At 46.3% G+C, this 24,026-nt stretch overlaps 2 protein-coding genes across 7 annotated transcripts in view; one reads left to right on the plus strand and one right to left on the minus strand.

The window, feature by feature from the left end:
- ddx28 (DEAD (Asp-Glu-Ala-Asp) box polypeptide 28) lies at positions 1–3,621 on the minus strand. The gene has a single exon (XM_080187034.1). It carries the CDS (start codon positions 3,610–3,612, stop codon positions 1,900–1,902), a length of 1,713 nt encoding a protein of 570 aa, XP_080043160.1. The 5' UTR covers positions 3,613–3,621; the 3' UTR covers positions 1–1,899.
- A 321-nt stretch (positions 3,622–3,942) lies between these two features.
- The window catches only part of dus2 (dihydrouridine synthase 2), a 107,795-nt gene continuing 87,711 nt past the window's right edge, over positions 3,943–24,026 (plus strand). For 2 of the 6 annotated variants that reach the window (XM_080187027.1, XM_080187032.1), the window contains exons 1-4: positions 5,212–5,309; positions 6,615–6,743; positions 9,355–9,524; positions 14,556–14,699. In XM_080187027.1, coding sequence (XP_080043153.1) covers positions 5,291–5,309; positions 6,615–6,743; positions 9,355–9,524; positions 14,556–14,699 — 462 coding nt within the window. In that variant the 5' untranslated portion in view covers positions 5,212–5,290. Of the gene's footprint in view, positions 4,045–5,211; positions 5,310–6,614; positions 6,744–9,354; positions 9,525–14,555; positions 14,700–24,026 lie in introns of those variants that run through there. The other 4 variants (XM_080187030.1, XM_080187028.1, XM_080187029.1 and 1 more) reach the window with 4 other exon arrangements.

Here is a 24,026-nt window from a genome sequence, read left to right on the forward strand (position 1 = left end):
AAAGCTGGGAATTGGTCATCAGTATATTAGACAGCAAGCAATGACTCAACAGTACCATAAAAATATTACAATGCTGCTGTCAAAAGCACTGTATTACATTGATTTTAAAAGAAAATAACTGGTAGTCTATAGCAATTTAGTAGCTTTTAAAATTCCTAATGAAGGAACTATTGGAATTTTAAAAGCTAGCCCAGTTAACATGGATAAAAACCAGGGGCAAGCAACTTCTGTTCTGTTTCAAAAACTAATTTACCCATTAAAAAAAAGTCTTCCTGGTCTCTCACTAGTAGGTTAGCACTGCTGCCTAATAGCATTGGGTTCAATTCTGGCCTTGCCAGTTACAGGCAAGATATAGCAGTGGGTTTGTGGCAGTTCCATGTACACAGTAAAAGATTGCAGGATGGCTAAACGGTTGCAACTCTCACACACATTTGGGCTCAGCTGCACTACAATGACAAAAATACTATGCAAAATATTAGAACCACAATCACTATTTAATAGGGTGTTTTCAAAAGAATCACGACTGGGCACAGCCACTCAAGTGCCCATACCACCACCCCTTCCCACTGTGGGAGATAGGTGGAAATAGGTGGAGGTAAAAGAGGACAGAAGTAAAAACAGCAGAGTAGTTGACAGAAAAAAAGAGATGCGAAAGGTCACAAATGTACAAAGAAGTGAATTGCGTTCTGTATTAGGGGTTGCTGATTGTATTTTCATTCAGATTCACTTGTATACTGTTCTCTCTCACAAGTAGGTTAGCACTGCTGCCTAATAGTGCCAGGTTCAATTCTAACCTTGGGCAACTGCCTACGTGGAGTTTGCACATTCTCCCAGTTGGTTTCCTCCAGATCTCGTTTCCTCCCACAGTCCAAAGTGCAGGTTAGGTGGATTGGCTATGCTACAATTCTCCCTTAGTGCCCCAAGATGTGCCAGTTATGGAGATTAACAAGGTAAATGTGTGGGGTTACCAGGATTGGACCTGTGTTGGATGCTCTGCCAGAGAGTCGGTGCAGACACAATCAAAGCATTTTAAAACCTGAATGTGCAGAGCACCTGTCACCACCTCAGCATATTCCAACATGCTGTACAGCCAATTTACACACAGCAAGTTCCCACAAACAACATGATAATGACTAGAAATTGGCCGAAGGATTAAATAGTGGATGAGATCGCCACTGGTCGTCTTTGAAATAGAGCCACATACATAGCGCCTATAGTAGTAGTTAGGGCCTCAGGTTTAGCAATTCATTGGCACGCCTCAGCACAGTACTGTCAGCCTAGATTTTGTACTGAATTCTCAGGAAGCATAACAACTCTCAGGGTGGACAGTGCTACCGCAGAGCCCAGATAAACACAATTGGATACTCTGTATTGAAGAAACTGAAAATGCTGGAAAATTTCAGCAGGTCTGTGGAGAAAGAATAGAATTAATGTTGAGTCAGGATGACTCTTTGTCCGAGCTCTCATGAAAGGTCACCCTGACTCAACATTCGTTCTGTTCTCTCTACACAGATGCTGTCAGAGCCCATCAGATTTTCCAGCACTTTCTCTTTTAGTTTCAGATTCCAGCATCCACGACATTTTGATTTTAACCCGTTTTAATGCACCATCTCTTCTCTCCATTCCAAAAATCACGAAGTTAAATTCCAATGGGTTTATTTGGAATCACAAGCTTTCAGAGTGCTGTTCCTTCCTCAGGAAAAGTGATGAAGGAGCAGTGCTCTGAAAGCTCACAATTCCAAATAAACCCATTGGACTTTAACCTAGTGTTGAGAAACTTCTTACCATGCCCACCCCAGTCCAATGCCAGCATCTCCACATCAGAGAACCATAAAAGTTTACATTCAGTAGCAATTTAAACATTTTACTTTCGTAACTTCAGATTACAAAACTAATTGATTATTCTAATACGGGACACTCTGAAGAGAGTTCACCCTGGTCTTTCAATAACTCTGGTTTATTTTTCTTCTGGGGCTGCTTGATTGCAGATTCCAGGCCCGGAAGCATCACTTTCTGTCGAGCTGCAGTCTCAATTTTCTGGACCAGTTCAACCTCCCAGGGGTGTGTCACAAAACTAAGGACAGTGCCCAGAACCTTGCTTCCAACACGTCCCACTCGCCCAGCACGGTGGATGTAATCGCACAGCGTTGGGGGAAAGTCATAATTGATCACAACTTCCACTCTCTGAGTGTCCAGTCCCCGAGATGCAATATCCGTGCACAGGAGGATGTCTATCAAACCATGTTGGAAAGTACAAAATATTCCACTTCTCTTTTCAGCGTTCATGCTGCCCTGCAAGCGGGCGTGTTTGATGCTATGGTCTTCCAGGACATAGCCAAGCCAATTGACTGTGGCTGCACTGTTACAAAACACCAGCACTCCCACACCAGCTTTCTCAGCAACCAACTCCTTTAACATCTGGAGCAAGTCACTAGCTTTGTCTGTCCGCTTGACTTTCATGAACTTCTGCCTGACATGGGGCATGACGTGATGTAGCCCCTTGCTTTTTATGGTGGTGATGCTGCCCAGATCGGTGACTTTACTGAGGAGTTCCCCCACTCCCCCTGGGAAAGTGGCACCCGTCACCACCAGCTGGGCTTTCCTCTCCACCCCACGCGTCTCTGAGGGGTGGGCAGCGATCTGGCTGCGCTGCAGAATGTCCTCCAGCAAGTCCACGAAGCTTTCATCAAACAGAGTGTCCGCCTCATCCAGCACCAGGTAGCTCAGGTCGCGGAGGGAGAGGAAGTCCCTCCTCAGGGCTTTCCACAAGGCTCCGGGGGTTGAGATCAGCAGGTGGATGGGCCCCCGGGACAGAGTCAGCTTCACCTTGCCCATCCCCCGGCCTCCCCCCACCGTCTGCACATTCAGCCCCAGGCCGGCAGCCAGCGGCCGGGCCACCCGCTGCAGCTGCTCGGCTAGCTCCCGGGAGGGGACCAGCACCAGGCTGCTCGGCCCATCGTCAGTGCGACCGTCCCTCCTGCCCGCCGCCAAGGTCTGCAGTAAAGGCAGCAGGTAGCTCAGGGTCTTCCCGCTGCCGGTCTCGGCGGCGCACAGGACATTCCTGCCCCGGAGCAGGGTGGCGATGCTCTGAGCCTGGACCCTGGTGGGTTGGGAAATGCCCATGGTGCTCAGTGCATCCTGCAGCTCAGTGCACAGCCCTAGGGAGCGGAACGTGGGGCCCTTCTTCCCCTCTTGCTGCTGCTGCTCTCCCTCCGCTAATGCAGGAGGCTGGCTCCGCATGTTGTTAATGATAAAGTAATCGCCAGCCGCCTTCCTGTGCTTCCAGCCCTTGGAGACCAGGGGCACCGGCTCGAATTTGCCGAAAGTGTAGCCGGCGTGCTGGTTCAGCTGGGGCCGTTTGCCCATGATGAGCAGCCGGCCCGGCCTGGCCAGCCTGAGCGCCGGCGCCCGGCTCCCCGCCCCTTTCAGCCTCCCCTCCGCCCGCTGCCGCGTCTTGTGCGGGATGCGGATCACAGGCAGCTCAGCATCGGCAGCCGAGCTCTGGGACTCGGTGGAGAAGCCCGATGCCAGCCTCAGCAGCGGGCCAAGTCGGAATGCCGGAGAGTCGGGGCCCCGCGGTTGAAGGCGGAACCAGGAGCTCAATGTCAGCATGTTGGCGGGCCGGGGGGAATCCCTGTCCCCCTGTGTGCCCGCGCAGCCAGCCGCGCTGGAACACTCAGCTCCTCAGGGTTCTAAAATGGAACGGGAAACCCCTTCCCCCCCGCGCGGCCAGCAGCACTGGAACACTCAGCTCCTCAGGGTTCTAAGATGGAGCAGGGAACCACTTCCCCACCACGCGCAGCCAACCGCGCTGAAACACTCAGCTCCTCAGGGTTCTAAAATGGAACAGGGAACCCCTTCCCCCCGCGCGGCCAGCAGTACTGGAACACTCAGCTCCTCAGTGTTCTAAAATGGAACGGACCGGCGCGTAGAAGTGACGCAGCAACCAGACGGAAGTGGCTTGCCGCAGTCCCCATGTGTGTCTGGAGCGCGGCGGCTTTATTCCGGGCTGAAGGCTGGGATTTCTTAGCAGCTGGCATCCAGGTGAGGAGAGGACCTTTATATCAGCATGTTTCCAATACTCAGTGTGTGAAGCCACAATGGACCTTATACATTCATCCCAGCGTCTAATAAATGATGATCGTAGTCTGGGACCTGATAGTGGGATTCATTGATTGTCTGGAGAGATTTCCCATCTTTACACCAACAAGTCTTCCCCAGATTCTCTTTTTAAACTGTACTTGAAACTTGAGGTATTAACATGAAATAATATTAGGGTTGTGATTTCCCCACTCCCCCCCCCCCCGCATTATTGTGCACAACAGGTACTGAGATTGGATCACACCCCTCGTCTTGTTTCTTTACTTGTCCCATGAGCAGCCTATTTTTACCTTGCACCATCACCACTTTCATCATCCAACCACTCCAGCCCACCACAGACATCCCCCATATTTCTTTTCTCTATCCTTCCTCCACCTTTTCCAAGCTCTGTACTGGTTAAAGCATAGTTAAATGCCTAATTACCATTTCTGATGAAAGGCCATCAGACTGAAAAGCTAACTCTCCTTTCGCCACAGACACTGCCGCTCCAGCTAAGTATTTCCAATGTTTACAAAAGCCAGGTACAGCAGGTGCTGGAAATCTGATCTACTTTCAGCATTCTCTGTTTTTAAATTTCAGATTTCTGGGATTCACAGTTTTTTGTTTTTTATTCATGTAGAGAGGGTAGTATAGAAGTTGTGATAAAAAGTTTTTTTTCTCTCCTTTTCTACATTGGTCACCTTTGGTTGTCCAGAGAAGTGGCATTTGTGAAAGCGCTGTATTAAATTCTGTGAACGTTCCTTTTTCTTCTTAATCAGGAATTGGTAACAGAAGTCTCACAACACTAGATTAAAGCCCAACAAGTTTATTTGGAATCACAAGCTTTCAGAGTGCTGCTGCTTCATCAGGTGAGTGGAAAGATAAGATTCACAAACAAGGCATAGATAGACAGAGACAGAATTGCAAGATAATGCTTGGAATACGAGTCTTTTCAGGCAATCAAGTCTTTGCAGGTATAGACAATACTCCACTCTTCTGTACCTGTAAAGACTTGATGAGAAGACTCAGATTGCAAGCATTATCTTGCAATGTGTTTTTATTTGTTTGTGGCGTGTTTGTGAAAACCTTTACTCACCTGAGGAAGGAGTGGTGCTCGAAAGCTCGTGATTCCAAATAAACCTGTTGGACTTTAACCTTGGTGTTGTGAGACTTCTTACTGTGCCCACCCCAGTCCAACACTGGCATCTCCATGTCAAGAATTGTCAAGAGTAAGTTTTTGATTTGATTTATTGTCACATTTATTAGTATACAGTGTATAGAGTTGTTTATTGCGCACTATACAGACAAGCATACAGACATTCATGGTGAAGGAAAGGATAGGGTGCAAAATGTAGTGTTACAGTCAGAGTTAGGGTGAGAAGAAAGATAGATCCATTCGAAGGCCTAATGGCAACAGGGAAGAATCTGTTCTTGAGTTGGTTGGTATGTGACCTCAGACTTTTGTATCTTTTTCCCCAACAGAAGCAGGTGAAAGAGAGTATGTCCAGGGTGCATGGGGTCCTTGATTATTCTGTTTTTCTGAGGTAGTGGGAAGTGTAATGGATGAGAGGCTTGTTTGCATGTTGGACGGCTTCACTCATTTCATATCAAATGTTCATTTGACATTTCTTGGTCAGAGCAGGAGCCATACCAAGCTGTGATACCTCCAAAAAGGATGCTTTCTATGGTGCATCTGTAAAAGCTGGTGAGAGTCGTAGCAGACATGCCAAATTTCTTTAGCCTCCTGAAAAAGTAGAGGTGTTGGTGAGCTTTCTTAATTATAGCGCAACATGGGGGAACCAGGACAGATTATTGGTGATCTGGACACCTAGAAACCTCAAGCTCTCAACTATTTCCACTTCATTCCCGTTGATGTAAACAGGGGCATGTCCTCCGATAAACTTCCTGCAGTTGATGACTATCTCCTTCGTTTTTCTGACATTGAGTGAAAGAATATTGTTGTCGCACTTATTTGCCAGATTCTCTATCTCTTTCCTGTACTCTCTCTCTTCATTGTTTGAAGTCTGACCCACTTGGTTCATTCCAAGGTTATAGCTTTACTAATTCAGTATTGTTCTTCGGCTAAAGTAGATTCTCGTGCAGGCTTAGTTTATCTATACTGTTCTCCTTCTCTCTGTCGAATTATGGCTAGCAAGAACAGCCCAATGCTATATATTCTAATGCATTGGCTAATATTTTCAATTTAGGAACATGTTTTACCTGGCCTGGCTTAAATGCAACTCCCAACCCTCAGAAGTATGGTTGACTCCTAAATGCCCTCTGAAATGGCCTAGAAAGCCACTCAGTTGTATTCAACCACCACAAAGAGAATAATCTTAAATGCTAAGTACCACAAATGCTAAAAATTTGAAAGAGACACAGGAATGCTAGAAACACAGGAAGGGAAGAGAGAAAGCATTACGAACATTTCAGTTTCTCCCTTACATCATAACTTGGATGTCGCAGAATAAAATAATCCTGTAAAGAGACAGAAAGGGCGATTCTCCCATCCCAGCCTGCAACTTTTCTGGCAGATCGGGCTGAGAGATGCACGTCGCCGGCCTTTTTCCAGGATTTGCACATGCACTGGGAACACATGCGTATCTCCCAGAGCCGGAGAACAATCAGAGACCAGACCACGCTGGAAACCAGCGGGAAGACAGGTAAGTCAATTAAACCTTTTTTAATGTGGTTTAAATATGTTTAACATTTCATTATTGGGAACTTGCTGGGCCTGATTGAATCTCCCACCCTGCCAGGAGTGCTTCATTCTGGCAGGGTTTAGAGTAGCTCCCCACATTCGGGGAACTAGCAGGAGACCCTGCCGGAATGAAGAGGGGGCAATCGGGCCCCTCCAGGAAGTTGGGCAGCAGGGAGGAGGTGCCCCCTGGGTGTGGGCACTCTGGCAGTGCCAGCCAGTGGCCCTGGCACTGCCCAAGGGGCAAAATGTCCATGTTCAGGGGGCACCTTGGCACTGCCTACCAGTCATTAGGCAGTGCCAGCTGGGTAGGGCCTATTGTGGATGGGGCCTAGGAGTGATCGGTTGGGTGGGAGGGTCCCGCTGCCACTCTGCATGGCAATTGGTCAGGGATGGAGGCAAAGCAGCAATCAGGGGGAGGTGGGGTCTGCCTCTGGGGGGTGGGGAGGGTGGGTGTCGGGGGGGGAGGCGAGATTGCCACTGCTGGATGCATGGGACTGAATATCAGGGTGCTCTGTGGCGGGGTCAGGGCTGACCCATGAATTGTCGTGAGGGGCCACGATCGAGTCATTGGGGAGGGATGGCTGAAGGGGCAGCACTGCGGGGTCCTGGGCTGGCCAACAATTGAGCTGGTCAACAAACGGGGAGACTGACAGATCAGGGCCACTGCACGTGCGCAGGGTTGCAGAACTGTTGAATTCTGGCACGAATAGCTCCACCCACTGCCACCACCACCGGGTTTTTAATGATATTCATAATTGGGACCTCTGCAGTGTACAGAGTGCGGAGAGTCGAGTGTGAAGTTGAACAGACAAAACGGTTTTCCCGCCAATTCAGCAGTTTTGGGAGAATTGCCCCCCACATGTAATGTAGAGTGTATCCCAACAATGAGCATTTAGTTTCGAGTGTAAGTAACTCAGATCAAAGCACCTGTTAGTGTTACTGGCTTTTATTACTGCATACATCCATGTTTAATCAAAAATTATCAAGTTATATGTGGCATATTTTATCATTCTTAATCAAGAATAGGCAACTATTAGTTTGGTCTGATTGAAATACTGTGGATGAGTGTCACTTGAGCATCCATGGTTAGACCTGTAGTAAAGTTTACCCCTGTAATATTGGAATTGCAACAACCATTCCTACAGCATGTAACTGATGAATTTTTATTTATGCTAGTGACTAACCTTTTCCATTGCTCTGACCCTTGTTGTGTATTGTGTTTTTTTTTAATATCAGCGCTTTGTTTGTCGATTACAGTTACCCCTCATTTTGTTGATTAAATAATCTTGTTGGCATAAACAGTTGGTGATGTAACTATACATTGACATCCAGATTTTATTTTTAATTCAGAGTTAGATATATTGTGCCTTATTAAAGAAGCTTGTTACCAGCAGTATTTCTATTGTCACAGCTCAGTAATATTCTTTTTGGAAAAGTAGGCTTCTTCAGCAGTAAGCTCTGGGGGTACATTGAGCCCTTTTTTTGCTAAGCTCAAATTTTCATTGCTGTAAGTTGGGGAGGAGGTCAATGATATATTTATATTTGAGAAATCAATTTTTATCTTTAAGACATATGCAGTTGTATCTCGTTCACATGTCTTAATATTGCAAATACAAAAGGGGTGGCACGGTGGCACAGTGGTTAGTGCTGCTGCCTCTCAGTGTCAGGGACCTGGGTTCAATTCTGGCCTCTGCATGAAGTTTGCACGTTCTCCCTGTGTCTACTTGGGTTTCCTCCGGGAGCTCTGGTTTCCTCCCACAGTGCAAAGATGTGCAGGTTAGATGGATTGGCCATGCTAAATTGCCCCTTAGTGTTAGGGGGATGAGCAGAGTAAATATGTGAGATTATGGATTAGGGCCTGGTGGGATTGTTGTCAATGTAGGCTCGGTGAGCCAAATGGCCTCCTTCTGCACTGTAGGATTCCATGGATTCTGTGAAGGTTTCCACAAGAGATAACGGTCCTATGTGAATCCTGTCTATGTTTATGTTAGCAGCACTATCAGCTGTAGTGTGCGCACTGAAACAACCTTTCATATTTGTGATCTCTACGTTGACTGTTTCAGTTGGTACATTGGGTGGTTTGTTGCTTTCCCTGTTAGAAATAGTTTTACTGTGGCGGGAATTTGTGAAAACTCAGGTATTGGAAGCTCAATACAAAATAACTGGGGATGTAGTGAGAAACTGAGGGCAGTCACAGATGGATGTTGAAGGTTATAAATAACCTTTCCATCCACGGTGATCTAGTAATGTTACTTAATGAAATACTGGTGGAATGTGTTTTCTCTCTGATATCTAGGTTCGTATCTAGACCAGATTTGTCCATATAGATGGGATGCTGAGTTTGGAAATGACTTTGTTTGTCCACATGTTTTAACAGTTTGTCAATCTTATTAAAAGTATACAATTGTTTCTTGGGTATGATGTGGCAGTTTAAAAGTATGTGTTGGTCTGGGTACCGGCACCCAGTTCTGATTGTCATGTTTAGCAGGTAGAAATGAGGCAGATTGAAGATTCAGATGTTGTCGGTGGTTGATTTGGTCATTGCATGATTCCCAGTTCCATTCTGTTTGCAGACCTGGCCAAAAATAACTGTAGTAAGAAGTCTCACAACACCAGGTTAAAGTCCAACAAGACGCTACGACAACAGATGAATGAACGCTGTTCGACAATCACCAGGCAAGACTGTTCCCTTCCTGTTGGCGAACACTTCAGCGGTCACGGGCATTCGGCCTCTGATCTTCGGGTAAGCATTCTCCAAGGCGGCCTTCAGGGCACATGACAGTGCAGAGTCGCTGAGCGGAGACTGATATCCAAGTTCTACACACATGAGGATGGCTTCAACTGGGATCTTGGGTTCATGTCGCACTATCTGTAACCCCCATGACTTGCCTGAACTTGTAACATCTTGCTTACTGTCCTGCCTGGAGACAATACACATCTCTTTAACCCATGCTTAATGCTATCTCCACTCACGTTGTTTGCACCTTTAAAACTTGAGTAGCAGATTAGCTGCAAAGACTCGCATTCTAATCAGTATTCTGTAAACTGTGTGTGACTTTATATGCCCTTCTCTGATCAGAACTTTCCATTCTCCTGACAAAGGAACAGTGTCCCGAAAGCTTGTAGGTTTACTATCAAAAAACCTGTTGGACTTTATCCTGGTGTTGTGAGACTTCTTAATGTGTTTACCTCAATCCAACGCTGGCATCTCCACATCATTGAAAATAAGTGCACAGTGCACAAAGGGAAACTGTTAAAAAAGTGCAGTTTGAATAACAACTGCAGCTCTGCATTATTCAAATAACATTTGTACAAGTCAAATAGATGGCATTTGAAATGATCTTAAATTAATCTGTCGGAAAAAACATTATCCAACATGATGTTCAATGTGGTAGTGTGAGCATCCATCTAACATTTACTTGCAGTCAAGTGAAGCTGGACTTTTGAGGGTTAATTGTGGTAACCCAAAATATGCTTCAGGGCTTCAGGTTAAATTAATCCGTTTTTTAAGTTCTTTGTCAGATTGCTACTTTGAAATTGATCCCTGAGCTTAATATTTGCGTGAACTAATCTGAACCAGAACCTTCACAGTAACATTTGCGTTATTGTTTTGGGCTTAAGGAGCTGTGGCTGGACATTTTAAAGACTGAGATGCTGTCAGCCTATTGTTCAAACACTAGACAAAGATGCTGAGCAGTGTGTTCTGTTCGAGCATATCCATGTTTGTGTGGCGCACAATTCCTCTGTCCCACATTCATAGAATCATAGAATCTACAGCGCAGAAGGAGGCTATTTGGCGCACCAACAACAGTCCCACCCAGATCCTGCCCTGTCCCTGTAACATCACATATTTACCATCCTAATCCCCCTGACAGGAAGGGGCAATTTAACATGGCCATTCAACCCAACCCATACATCTTTGAACTGTGGGAAGAAACCAGAGCACCTGGAGGAAACCCATGCAAACACGGGGAGAAAGTGCAAAATCCACACAGATAGTAACCCAAAGCCAGAATTGAACCTGGGTTTCTGGCACTGTGAGGCAGCAGTACTAACCACTGTGTCACTGTGCCACCCCAGTTCAAACTTCAATAAAGATTAAGCTCAGAACTTCTCTTCATTTTTCACAAATAAAATGGGAAAAGCAGCAAAGAATGGTGGCAGCGTGGTGGTTAGCACTGTTGTTTCACAGTGCTAGGAAACTGCATTCGATTCCCGCCTTGGGTGATTGTGCAGACTCCGCACATTCTCCCTCTGTCTGCATGGTTTTCTCCATGTGCTCTGGTTTCCTCCCACAGTCCAAAGATATGCAGGCTAGATGGATTGGCCATGTTAAATTGCTCCTTAGTGTCCAAAGATGTGTGGGTGGGTGGATTCGCCATTGCAAATGCATGGGTTTATGGGGTTTGCTTGGAGGGATTGGCCTAGGTAAGATGCTGTTTTGGAGAATCCATGCAGACTCGATGGATCAAATAGCCTCTTTCTGCATTGTAGGGATTCTATGGCCTGATCATCTCAGTAGAATAACTATTAGAGGTCAGAGAGGTTTACATCATGGAAACAGGCCCTTCAGCCCAACATGTTCATGTTGCCCTTTTTTAAAATCCCTAAATTAATCCCAATTGCCTGCATTTGGCCCATATCCCTCTATACGCATTGTACCCGTGTAACTACCTAAATGCTTTTCAAAAGACAAAATTGTACCCACCTTTACTACTACCTCTGCTGTATTGGTCAGAAGTTGAAATCGTCCTTGGAGTTAAGTATACAGTTGTGGTGAGATAACGATTTCTGCTTGCTTTCAGTGAAACCATCAGTGAGTCTGTTTTTTAGAGGTAAGGTGACTTTTTCTCCAAGTGGGCTGTAATGTATATGAACTCCACAGCTATCTTTTGAGAGTCACGATTTCCATAATCCACGTTCTGTAATTCTCCAAATCTGTGAGAAACATAAATAGACAGTTGCTGTCTAAAAAGCAGCAAGCTTACCTATTCAGCAAGCTAGAAATTTGTCTGATCTCCTATCAGATTTGTTTTATTCATTGATAGGACATGGCGTTGCTGACAGGACCAGCATTTATTGCCCATTCCCAGTTGCATTTGTGGTGGTTGGACAGGTGCAATCCCTGTGTTATAGGCACTGGTAAGAGGAGAGTTTCAGAATTCTGACTCAGTAACTTTAGGCTTTCAGTTGAAGAGAAGTTGACTAATGAAGCAGGTGCCATATAGTTGGGCACTGGGCACTATCTCTGAGGCTCCGCTGATGTGATCTCCTGAGCCTGAAATGATTAACCTCCAACAACCATAGCCCTTTGTGCATAGGTGCATAGAACTAGAAGGCACAGCCTCAGAAGAGGGGGTGGGGGGCAGTTTAGAACAGAGTTGAGGAGGAACTTCTTCACTCAAAGGATGGTGAATCTCTGGAATTCTCTGCCCATTGAAGTGGTGGAGGCTGCCTCGCTGAATATATTTAAGTCACTGGTAGATAGGTTTCTTACAGACAAGGGAATTAAGGGCTATGGGGAAAAGGCTGGAAAGTGGAACTGATCCACTTCAGATCAGCCATGATCTTATTGAATGGCGGGGCAGGCTCGAAGGACTAAATGGCCTACTCCTGCTCCTATTTCTTATGTTCTTATAGGTATGGCTCCAACCACTGGAGAGTTTGCCCACTGATTCCCATTGATTCCAATCTTGCAAGAACCCCTAAATGCCACGCTCGGTGAAATACTCATCAGATCTGGCAGCATCTGTGGCAAGAGAAACAGATTTAACGCTTTGAGTCTTCATATGGACTCGAAACATTAACTGTGCCCCTCTCTCTGCAGATGCTGCCAGGCCCACTGAGTTTTTCAGGTATTTTCTGTTTTTATTTCAAATTTCCAGCATCCGCAGTATTTTGCTTTTATTTTGGTTAAATGCTTTGACATCAAGGGCAGTCACTCTCATTTCACCTCTGGAATTCAACCCTTTTGTTCATGTCTGGATTAAGGTCTGAAGTTGCTGTAGCAGAACCCAAATTGAAGCTATCAGTGAGCAAGTTATTGCTGCGTAACTGCCACTTTATAGCACTGTTTGATGATTGAGAGTAGACAGATGGGGGCAGTAATTGGATTTGTTCTGTTTTTGTAGACAGGACCTACCTGGACAATTCTTTATTCAGTTGGGCAGATTGCAGGGTAGCTGCCAGTATTGTAGCTGGACTGAAACAGCTGGTACTGGAGCAGAAGGATACAGCATAATGGCTAAGATGTTATCAGAACCCATGGAGTGTGCTGTACACAGTGCACTCAAACCGCTTATTGATATTCCACTGAACAAATTGCTCTCAGCAAGAGTAGGTGAGGGTTCCACAATTTCCTTCATTGTTTCCCCCCCCACCCCCACCGCAGCAACTCTGGAGATGGGTGGAAAACATCAGAAAGAAAAATACATCATGAAGGTTCACACAGAAGGAAACAGCATTGATCTTTGAAAGAGACATTGATTTTATAACTATTTTCTGCATAATTAATTTAGACAAGGTCATTAACAGAGCTGCTCTTAAATTTGATATGAAAGTAGCACCGAATTAGACTAGATCAATAGGCTGCATATTGATTTCAGTAGGATTGTGGTCTGCACCAGTGTCGTGGATTCATGGTTGGAAAACTTTGGACATATTTATGTACCCATTCAAGCAACAAAATGTCAACAATTTGATAATCTGTGCTACTGTGGCTGGTCTCCCATAAACCCATCTTCCATTCGGTATCAGTATCTCAGCACGTGTAGCCCAGGAATGCATTGATAGGGTGCCTTCGCTTGACTTTTCTCACAGGCCTTTTCCCCCAGTGAATTCAAGGGGCAGCAGCAGCACAGTGGTTAGCACTACTGTCTCACAGCGCTAGGGACCCGGCTTCGATTCCCAGCTTGGGTCACTCAGCGTGGAGTTTGCACTTTCTCCCCGTGTCTGCGTAGGTTTCCTCCGGGTGCTCTGGTTTCCTCCCACAATCTAAAGATGTGCGAGTTGGGTTGATTGGCCATGCTAAACTGCCCCTTAGTATAGAGGGACTAGCTAGGGTAAATGCCTGGAGTTATTAGGATAGGGCCTGGTTGGGATTATAGTTGGTGCAGACTAGATGGGCCAAATAACCTTCTACGCTGTAAGATTCTATGAAATTCATACTTTAATAAATCTCTTCCTGGTTTCACTCACCTTATCTCTGCGATCTGCTGCAGTCTGAGATCTCTCCTCCTGACGCTCACCCCTTATGAGTGATTCCCCTTCACCCCACAGTCGGCATCAGTGCTGATAGTCATCCTTAAATTCCAGAACTCCCTCCTTTTTCTGCTGCTTTAGGATACTCCTTCAACTTTTTGACCCAGGTTTTGGTTTCCCCGTCCTCCTATCTCCTTTCACTTGGCATTTTTTTCTGTGTCAAGATATTTGGGTCAATGAAATTGGCAGCAGCGGCTGGTGTTGTAGAATCTCAGACGGACAGTCACACAGTCTCAGAGGGACTGTGACACAGTGGTTCGTGCTACTGCCTCACAGCTCCAGAGACCCGGGTTCGATTCCCGGCTTGAGTCATTGTGCAGACCTTGCACATTCTCCCCATGTCTGCACGGGTTTCCTCCCACAGTTCAAAAGATGTTTGGGCGCATTGGCCATGCTAAATTCTCCCTTGATGTACCCGAACAGATGCTGGAGTGTGGCGACCAGGGGATTTTCACAGTAATTTATGCAAGTCTACTTGTGACACTAATAAGATTTGCTTTATTTCCTTCTCTAGGTTGTTAAAGAGGAAATGATCGACCAAACTATTAGCCGACTTTGTTATAGAAATAAGATGATCCTGGCGCCCATGGTGCGTGTTGGTACTTTACCGATGAGATTATTGGCACTGGACTATGGAGCGGACATTGTGTACTGTGAGGTAAGGAAAGCAATCAGGTGTTATTCCTGTAGCATGCTCGATAGTTGCGCTAGTTTGCTGGCGATGTGCTCTATAGCGGTTACATTTCGCATTGTGCCCACAGTAGGGATATCTAACCAATACCGATCATGTTTTCTACATTAGGAGCCTGCAGTTGTTCCTCTGGTTGTGAATTCTAACCTGCCATCAGCATTTAAAACACAAATCGACTATTCCCTTGTCATTGTGTCAAATGATCAATGGGAAATGGATGAAAATATTCCCCAGGTTAAAGATCATTAGGTGCTTGCTGACGAAACACAGGAAGTGCTGGAAAGGCCAAGCACAATCAGCTAACATCTGGCAAGGGCAGGGGCAGACTGACACAGGCAGCTGTTCAGTCTTGTCTTTTCCCTCCAGATGCTGCCTGGCCCACTATGTTTCTGCCACTTCTACTTTCAGATTGCTAGCATTTTAGATCTTTTTCTCCTGTCGTTACTGAAACTGCTGGTTCAGTTGCTTCTTTGAATGATAGAATCCCTACAGCTCAGAAGGAGGCCACTCAGCCCATCAAACCTGTACTGACACCATTCCCATTCAGGCCTGATCCCCGGAATCCCTGCTAGCCCCTCCCCCGACACTAAGGAGCAATTTAGGATGGCCAATCAACCTAACCCACGCAACTTTGGAGTGTGGGAGGAAACCGGAGTACCTGGAGGAAACCCATGCAGACGCTGACAGTCACCCAAGGCCAGAATTCAACCCAAGTCTCTGGCACTGTGCCACCCATTATAATTAGGGTCAGTGAACTGGTTTAGTTAGTCAGGTTAGTGCCTGGATGCTTAATGAACCTGAATGGATGCCTGTCTAAGGAGAATATCCAGGTATAAATGCTGCTGAGGGAACTCACTTGTACAGTGTTGGTTGGAGTGATTTCACACATACAACAACATTTTTCTTTATCCTGGCAAAAAAATGTAAAAGCTTAACAAAAAAAGCAGGGACTCCTGGGGGCTGGAATGATGTCTTGAATATCCTCCAGTGAATTTGCAATGAATCAGCGAACTATCTGTTCCTTTCTATTGTTAATCAACCAGTTGTACATCTCCATATTTATATTTTGAATTTGAATTTTTTAAGTGTTGTCCTAAACTTGCACTGACTGGCTTTTTAATGAATCTTCCACTTTTCACAAGCATTTGCATTTTCTTTTTTGCATTGGCACATTCATTCTCTCCGTCTCTCTGTCTTTCTCCCCTTTTATCTTTTTCTGTCCTCTGTATGCTCTTTTCCTGTATCAGCAGCTCACACTCCTGCACTTGATCGTCTCTCAACCCGACCCCCTCTTCCACAACCCCCCCACCCCGACCCCCGCTTTCTCTCCTCCACCCCCTGCCCCCTGGCCCTCTCTCTGCCACACCTTCCCCACCCCCGCCAGCCCTCCCTCTACATCCTCTCCTCCGGGCCTACTTTCTGCAACCCCTTCCCCCCCCCCAAACTCCCCAGCCTTCCCCCCCCCCCCCTCAAACCCGGCCCTCTATCCACCCCCCACCTCCACCAGCCCCCCTCTTCCCTCACCCCTGGGCCATGCCCCCCTCCCAGTGCCTCCCAGCCTCCGCCCTCCCCCCAGAGCCTCCCCCTTCCCCCACGCCCCCCCCCCACCCCTTCCCCCGGTCCCCCACTCTTCCCACCACCTCCCGATGCCCCCCCCTTCCAACCACCCTTCAGGTCCCCCCTCTTCGCATCCCTCCCCTGCAGTGGCTCCCCTCTTCCCACCCCCCTCAGTCCTCCCTCTTCTTCCCCCCTCCTCACACCCTGGCCCCGCCTCTCTTTACCCCCTGGTCCCCTCTCTTCTTGCCCCCATCCCGCTGCTCCCCCGCTCTGTCTCCCCTCTCCCCACACCCCAGGTCTCCCTCCCATGCCTTGGATCACCCCTCTTCCCACCACCCTCCCACTCCCGTCCACCCCCCCACCCATGCCACCCCCTGACTCCCCTTCTTGCCCCCCCCCCCCTTGCCCACCATCTTCCCCTCCGCTGGCCCCCCTCTTCGCCACCCCCCCCAATCTCTCGCCCCTGGCACCCCATTTTCCCCACCCCAGGCTGCCCGTCTTCCAGCACTCCCTCCGTCGGCACCCCCTGCTTGCCCCGGTCCCTGCCACTTTGCCCCGGCCCCTCCCACCTTGCCCCCGGCCCCCCTCTTCCTGCTGTCTCTCCCCCCCCCGTCCTTCTCTGGCACCTCCCACCTCCCCTTCCCCCAGTGCCTCCCAGCTTCTCCCGGCCCCTTCCCCCCCTCCCCCACCCCTCTCCTCCACCCCCCAGCCCCCTTCCCCCCCCGGCCTCCCCCGGCCCTGTCCCTCAGTACACTTCTTACGCCAACCCTATCATTCTCTGCCGTTTGTGTCATTAGAAATATGAGGAATCATAGCTGCTGTTGTGCGATTCAGTGCCTTATAAAGAGAAACATCTGCCATTTCAGTCATCATGAATCAGTCACCTCCTTTTTCTTAAGTTGTCCTTGCTGCTTTTGATGGAATTTTGCAATGCAATTGTGGTCTTTAGGGAGGTTTCACTGCACAAAGTAGGTTTTGATTTCTGGACCCAAGGGAAATCTGAGATTTTGTTTAGCCTTTCAAATTGGAATGTAACTTGCAGAAATCAACATGTATTTCTGACCCTGTTGGAGCTTGGAATTTAGTCTTGTTTTCCTTCTTGCACACGCAAGGCGCCAAACTGACGGAAGAATGATAATGGAAGATGTGTGCTATCGATACACCATCCAGGCCATGAGAAGGGGAGGAAAGCATTGTGGGAACGGGCCAGGGTCTTTTAAAGGGACAGGCATGTCTGCTAATTAGTGTGTCCCTCTCTTGCAGGGGTTGTTTAAATACCAATGTTAGAATTGGAAAATGCAATGGAATAAGCTAAAACTATGGACTTCACTCCTTCGCCCCACACCCAAATAATTCTGCCAACCTACTTTACATTAGAGTACACACATGCTAACTTCTCATTGACAACAGTGTATGGTGTAATGGTACCACCTTCATTTCAACATGAGTTGTGACTCACTAAGGTTTATTAGCAGTTTGAAAGCCTTGTGATGGAGCTTAATTCCAGGCCTTTAACCTATTTTACTATCATTTGGACAATTTCTGTTCACCGTTGAGTCAATCAAAATTAGCTGATGATTAACCCCACTCTGAACTTCAGGTCTGATGAGAGAGTGACCATGGTTATCTGAGTTAATTGTTTCCCTTGGTGGACAATTCTAGAACCAGTGAAAATAGATTCAAGGTAAGTGGCAGTAGGCATCGAGGGTGGAACTATTTTGCGCAGAGGGTGGCAGATGTCTGGAATTTGCTGCCCGAGTTGGTGGTGGAGGTAGAGACTCTTCTTTTAAAAGGTACCTGGATCTGCACCTTAAGTGCTGAAAGCTACAGGGCTGTGGGATGGGTGTAGGAAGGTGGGATTGGAAAGGGCACCTAGGTGTTCTTTGGCTGGTATGGGTAAGATGGACCAAATGGCCTCCTTCTGTGCTGTAACTTTTCTAATAGTAATGCTGGTTGTTGCAAAGATATGTGAGAAAAATGGAGAAATAAGTCGATATGAGGAAGAATATAAAGATATTTTGTATTTTAGATCAAACGTCATGATGTAACTACTATTCGTTCTGTTGCTGTCTAATGACTAGCTAAAGGAAGCAGCATTGTGCGAATGTGACAATTAGAGCACTTCAGTCCACTGTGCAAATGTAAAAACCATTAGAAAAAGACTTGCAATTGAAACCTCCTTGTGTTTCCCGAAGTGCTTTGTGCATGGTCAGTTAGTTTGAGGTGTTTAGCTAAAGGAAAATATATGAAATATTTCTGCCAGATTTAAATTCTAAATGCTAATCCTAGAAGTGTTCTGAGCAACCACTGCTGTGCTGTGAAATCCAATTATTAGTGATATTTTCTTTATCCAGTAGGTCTCGTTAATTAATTGGTCAAAGCATAGATGTGATTGTGGTTTTGGGTCCTTGGCATGTGGCTGCTGTACAGCACAGGTTTCATGGTTTTTATTTCTCAGTTGCTGGTGAATTTTTACTGCCCAAAATTCAACCCAGTCGATTCCATTTTGTTTAAGATAAAGAGCGAAACTGTTTGCCCTGTGACTGAGCAGACAAAGTGAATAGAACATTTAAAAGTCATATTCAGAATACAGGCCTGACAGGAACTTTGATTAATTCCCATACTGGTGAGATCCTCATAAATAAAAACAGAAAATACTGGATAAGCGATGCAGGTCTGGCAGCATCTGTGGAGAGAAACTGAATTAATGTTTCAAGTTGTTAGAACAGAAAGGAGATAGAAACTTGATGAATTATACACTGGGAGAGGGGGTTGGGCAGAATAGAAAGTCAATGATAGCTCAAAGTTAAGGAGTGATTGACAAAGGTGTCATAGACATGAGACAACGGGACTGATAATAGTGCCAGTAGGGACTGAAGAATGTTGATAGCGGCAAAGCTAGGATAGCAGAAACAAAAACAGAAAATGCTGGAAAATCTCAGCACATCTGATAGCGTCTGTGGAGAGAGAATAAAGCCAATGTTTCAAGTCTGAATGACCCTTCTTTAAGTCATGATGATCCTGTGTTGGCACAGTGGTTAGCACTGTTGCTTCACAGTGCCAGGGACCCGGGTTCAATTCCTGGCTTGGGTGACTGTCTATGCAGAGTTTGCACATTCTCCCTGTGTCGGTGTGGGTTTCCTCCGGATGCTCTGGTTTCCTTCCACAGTACGAAAGACATGCTGGTTAGGTGCAATGGCCATACTAAATTCTCCCTCAGTGTACCCGAACAGGCACTGGAGTGTGATGACTGGGGGATTTTCACAGTAACTTCACTGCAGTGTTAGTGTAAGCCTACTTGTGACACTAATAAATAAACTTTCAACTGAAGGATCATCCAGACTCGAAACGTTGGCTCTATTCTTTCTCCATAAATGCTGTCAAACCTGCTGAGATTTTTCAGCATTTTTTGTTTTTGTTTCAGATTCCAGCATCCGTAGTATTTGTCTTTAAGAGTGTGTTAATAGGAAAACAGAGGTCAGTGCTGAGTGAGAGCAAAACTGAGCAACAAGGGATCCTCAAACCCTTCTCATATGGGACATTGTTCAGTCTCTCAGTCCAGTTGAACAGTAGCCAGTTCAGCTCTTGTGCATTTCCAAGAATCAATTAAATCGTGGCAGATCTGTATTTTAACTCTACTTAGCTGTAGGTTTGCAATGAAATGGTTGAAACTTCGAGACTTGAATGGAAAGTAACATTGACTTTTGGGGAAAGCGACCATATGATGACTGCAGTGTAATGGAGTTTAAATAATGAATAAACGTGACAGGACTTCTCCTTTTGAAGGTGATGGCTTCTTGTGGAAGTCTGGGTAGGCAGTAACATAGCCGATCTGACCTTTTGCTTCCACGGTTTTACCAAGATTAAAATAGCTTGCCTTTTGCTGTCACTCAGGATTTGAGCACTGCAGTGGCCTGTTCTGGGGAATATTTCATACTGTGTGTTTCACAAGGCATCAGTTAAAAAGCAGCTCAGAGAAAAGAACAGGGCTCAAATACAGCTGCACGCTCTAAAACAGTGCTAGACACAGCGTGCTTGTCAATGCACGGGAGACAGGCAGGGTGTTTTGTAACTGAAGAGAGAATAAGATAACTCACTGATCTTTGGATCCGAGCTATCGGAGAGGAGAGGAATAAAAAGATAAATCTACCAGTGTTAATGTGAGAAGTGCAGCAGTCTCAGATAGAGCGAAGCTGATGGGAAATTGATTGACTATCTGGAGACAGTTGGTGGGGAAAATGAGTTTACAGTTCTTGAAGCACAAAGTGCAGGAAGAGATATGGAAACTAATTTTTAGTTAACGACAGATAAAGATAATACTGTCGCGTCATTAAACACAAACTCTCACTGAACGGTTGACGGGGTTCTGAGTGTAATTTTTATAAATATCTGTTTGTTCCTGTTCTTTCTTTCTCAAGCTGCTGAATACAAACGTTATCTCAACCTTTGATTTGCAACTTGGTTCTGTGACTGAGATCCTTGGCTGAATTTTCAGGTTGCGCCAAGGGGGCCTTTGGCACTTTCTCCTGCGCACTGATATGCTTATCACCCAGTGTCACTCTATCGAAGCATGAATGGGGAACCTCCAAGGGATGTGCTGGTGAAGATGCTAGTTCTGAACTCTGCTATGGCTGCGTCTGGCCAATGATGGGAGGGAGTTGGTCTTGGCACCTCAATGTCAACCCCTGTGGGAGACACAAGAAGAGATCATGAGGACCTGCCTTGGAGAGCAGAAGCCTCTGCATGTGCTGAGGCCTTGCAGTGCAGTTCAATACTGGGTAAGCTGCAGAATAGGGAATAGAGTGCAGTGCACCTCCTTAATCCCCCAGCATGTCCGCCACAACTCTCACCAACTTTTACAGATGCACCATAGAAAACATTCTTTCTGGTTGTATCACAGCTTGACATGACTTCTGCTCTGCCTAATACTGCAAGAAACTACAAAGGGTTGTGAATGAAGCCCAATCCATCATTCAAACCAGCCTTCCACCCATTTGCTCTGTCTACACTTCCCGCTGCCTCGGCAAAGCAGCCAGCATAATCAAGGACCCCACGCACCCCAGACGTTCTCTCTTCCACCTTCTTCCATCGGGAAAAAGATACAAAAGTCTGAGGTCACATACCAACCAACTCAAGAACAGCTTCTCCCCTGCTGCCATCTCACTCTTGAATGGACCTACTATATATTACATTGATCTTTTTCTACACCCTAACTATGACTAATATGACATTCTGCACCCTCTCCTTTCCTTCTCTATGGTATGCTTTGTATGTAAGGCACCCAAGAAACAATACTTTTCACTTTATCCCAGTACATATGACAATAATCAATCAAATCAAATCTCCAGCACGAGAGCCTACTTTTCCTTGCCCAGCTTCCTTGTGATCAAGATCCTGATGGCTTCCTCTTCCATTGTGGCAATGATGGCGAAGTGAGAAGCCTCCCTCAGGCCAGGTGCTTTCCCAGGCTTTCAAAGCACGTTTCCCCTGCAATCCCATCCGCTAGGCTATTCTGGAGGCTGCTTGTTTCAGGGCCTCTGGGCCTGGTGCCCAGAACTGGCTGCTGTCACTGATTCCACCGGGAGGGTCTCTCTGCTGCTGACCACTCAGAGGAGCTGCAGGGTTCAGGATGGGGGAAGGGAGGATGCAGTGGACTCCGAGCCTTGGCTGGTTATTGTGAATGCATGCCGGTTTTCAGCCATGGTGGCCTGACGGTGTAGGATCTTGTGAGGTTCCAGGGCAGCTGATGTTCCTGTCAGGTTGTTGGAGAGGCCAGGCCCCCGAGTGAGTGAGTGTGCATTCAGGGAGGAGCTTGGAAAGCTGGACTAAACAGTGAGTGAGGAAAGGGAGTGTGGGAATAGGGACAAAACTGTGAGTGAGGAAAGGTTTTGGGAAAAGAGGCAAAACAGTGAGGGAGGTTTGGGAAACGGGGCAAAACAATGAGAGAGTGGAGGGAGGGGCTTTGGGAAAAAGGTGTTTGTGTGTAGTGGGCTGGTTAAAGTGTGCGTGAAGAAGAGGACGAGAGTGACTTTACTGTGTCCTCTTGTCAGGGAAGGCAGAGAGATTTGCTGAGACCTACATCAGCATGTAAAATAATATTTTTTCAAAGTTTTTTGTAACAGCTTTTCATATTTGTATGATGTATGTTGATCAATAACATGCACTTTTTAATAATTATACCAGATGTTACTATTTTGTTTGATTAATGTTTTGTTTTTGTTGGCATCTGAAGTCATGTTAGATTTTGAGTGTTATTATTTAATATATATTTGTTGATGGGATATGGGCATTGCTGGCAAGGCCAGCATTTGCTGCCCATCCCTAATTGCCCTTGAGAAGGTGGTGATGAGTTAAAATGGGGTCAGATTGGGAAATAGTTTGCAAAGCAATGCCAAAGCCCTTTGCCTCACTTTACATGTGCAGAATCCAGTAAAGTCAAGTTATGTTAATGTGGATTTGTTCCTGTGTGACACACTGCATTGCACTGAATATTGAAACACTGAGGTCTTAGTGACTTGATCCAAAAGCATTGGTCCATAGTCTTGACTGTGGTAGATGGTATGCTAATGAAAAGTAATGTTTCTACCCACTTGAAGTCTAATAATTCCATAGAATTCCTACAGAAAGAGGCCATTCAGCCCACCAAGTCTGTGCTAGCACTCCAAAAGGACAGCCCACCCATGCCCCGTCAAACATTTGAAGTGTCCGAGAAGCATTTGCAGTGATCAGAAGCACCACAGTTACATGATCCCTGTCAAAACTTTTTATCTTTGACCATTGTCATCCCTTTGGCAAGTCCTCAGAGGCACTGAGTCAATAAGTTTCCTGGGCACACAATCCTCACATGTGCAGGAACGGCATGTACCTCTGTCTGCTGAAGACTGAATACCCAGCGGTGGAGGGGGATTGCATTGACATTGCCAGAGCGAGCCAGGTCATTATGAATCCACTTTCAGTGCCTGCTGTTCTTCAAGCCAAGCTTGCTTAGTCTGGGAGGGTGGCCTCCTCCTGTCATCCTCCAGGAAGAGGACCTCCTGATTCTGCCTTACAGCTCGAAGGAGGAGCTCCAGGTCTGCAACCGAAAATCCAGGGGCTGCCCTGTCCTGGGTCCCAGGCCTCTACTTCTGAGACGTTCCACGCTCTTCCAGACTGATGGTGAAGATCACATGACCCCCTTCATTCCTCCATTTTGCTCTGAATTAAAGACAAACTTACAAAACCTCGCATTCGTAACAATATCAGTCGCTACCTTCTGGAGTGATTCAGCACAATACCATGTACAACACTGCGATTCAGGCTGGCTGGTTCACGGTTTCTTGACCTTCATCCATTAATTTGTAATAGTTTAAAATTTGCCACAGGAGCTGAATCAATTGAGCGCTTTGTTAATCAAACATTATGTGCTTTTGATATAAAATCAATCTGAGTTTGTATCCCTGTCTCAATTTGCGAGGTCTGGATAGTCAGAACTGTAGGTTCTGTGTAGTGTTTTTCACTTTTTATTGTTTTATTGTTGAGTGGGAAGGCAGGCTGAACATTCACATCATTCACAGTTCCTTTGTGTGTACATCTTTTGTTTAACCTGGGTTGTTAGGAATCCTGTTCTACCTGGAAATGAGCTTGCAAGCTGGGAACAGGAGTAGGCCACTCGGCCCCTGAAGCCTGCTCCACCATCCAATAAGATCATAGAATAGAATCCTTACAGTAGAGAAGGAGGCCATTCGGCCCATCAAGCCT

The sequence above is a fragment of the Carcharhinus amblyrhynchos genome, chromosome 4 (genome assembly GCF_965287045.1).
Source record: "Carcharhinus amblyrhynchos chromosome 4, sCarAmb.v2.hapA, whole genome shotgun sequence".
Classification (NCBI taxonomy): domain Eukaryota; kingdom Metazoa; phylum Chordata; class Chondrichthyes; order Carcharhiniformes; family Carcharhinidae; genus Carcharhinus; species Carcharhinus amblyrhynchos.

Coding starts and splice junctions, on each gene's coding strand:
- ddx28 (XM_080187034.1), bottom strand. CDS start 3,612: ATGCTGACATTGAGCTCCTGGTTCCGCCTTCAACCGCGGGGCCCCGAC.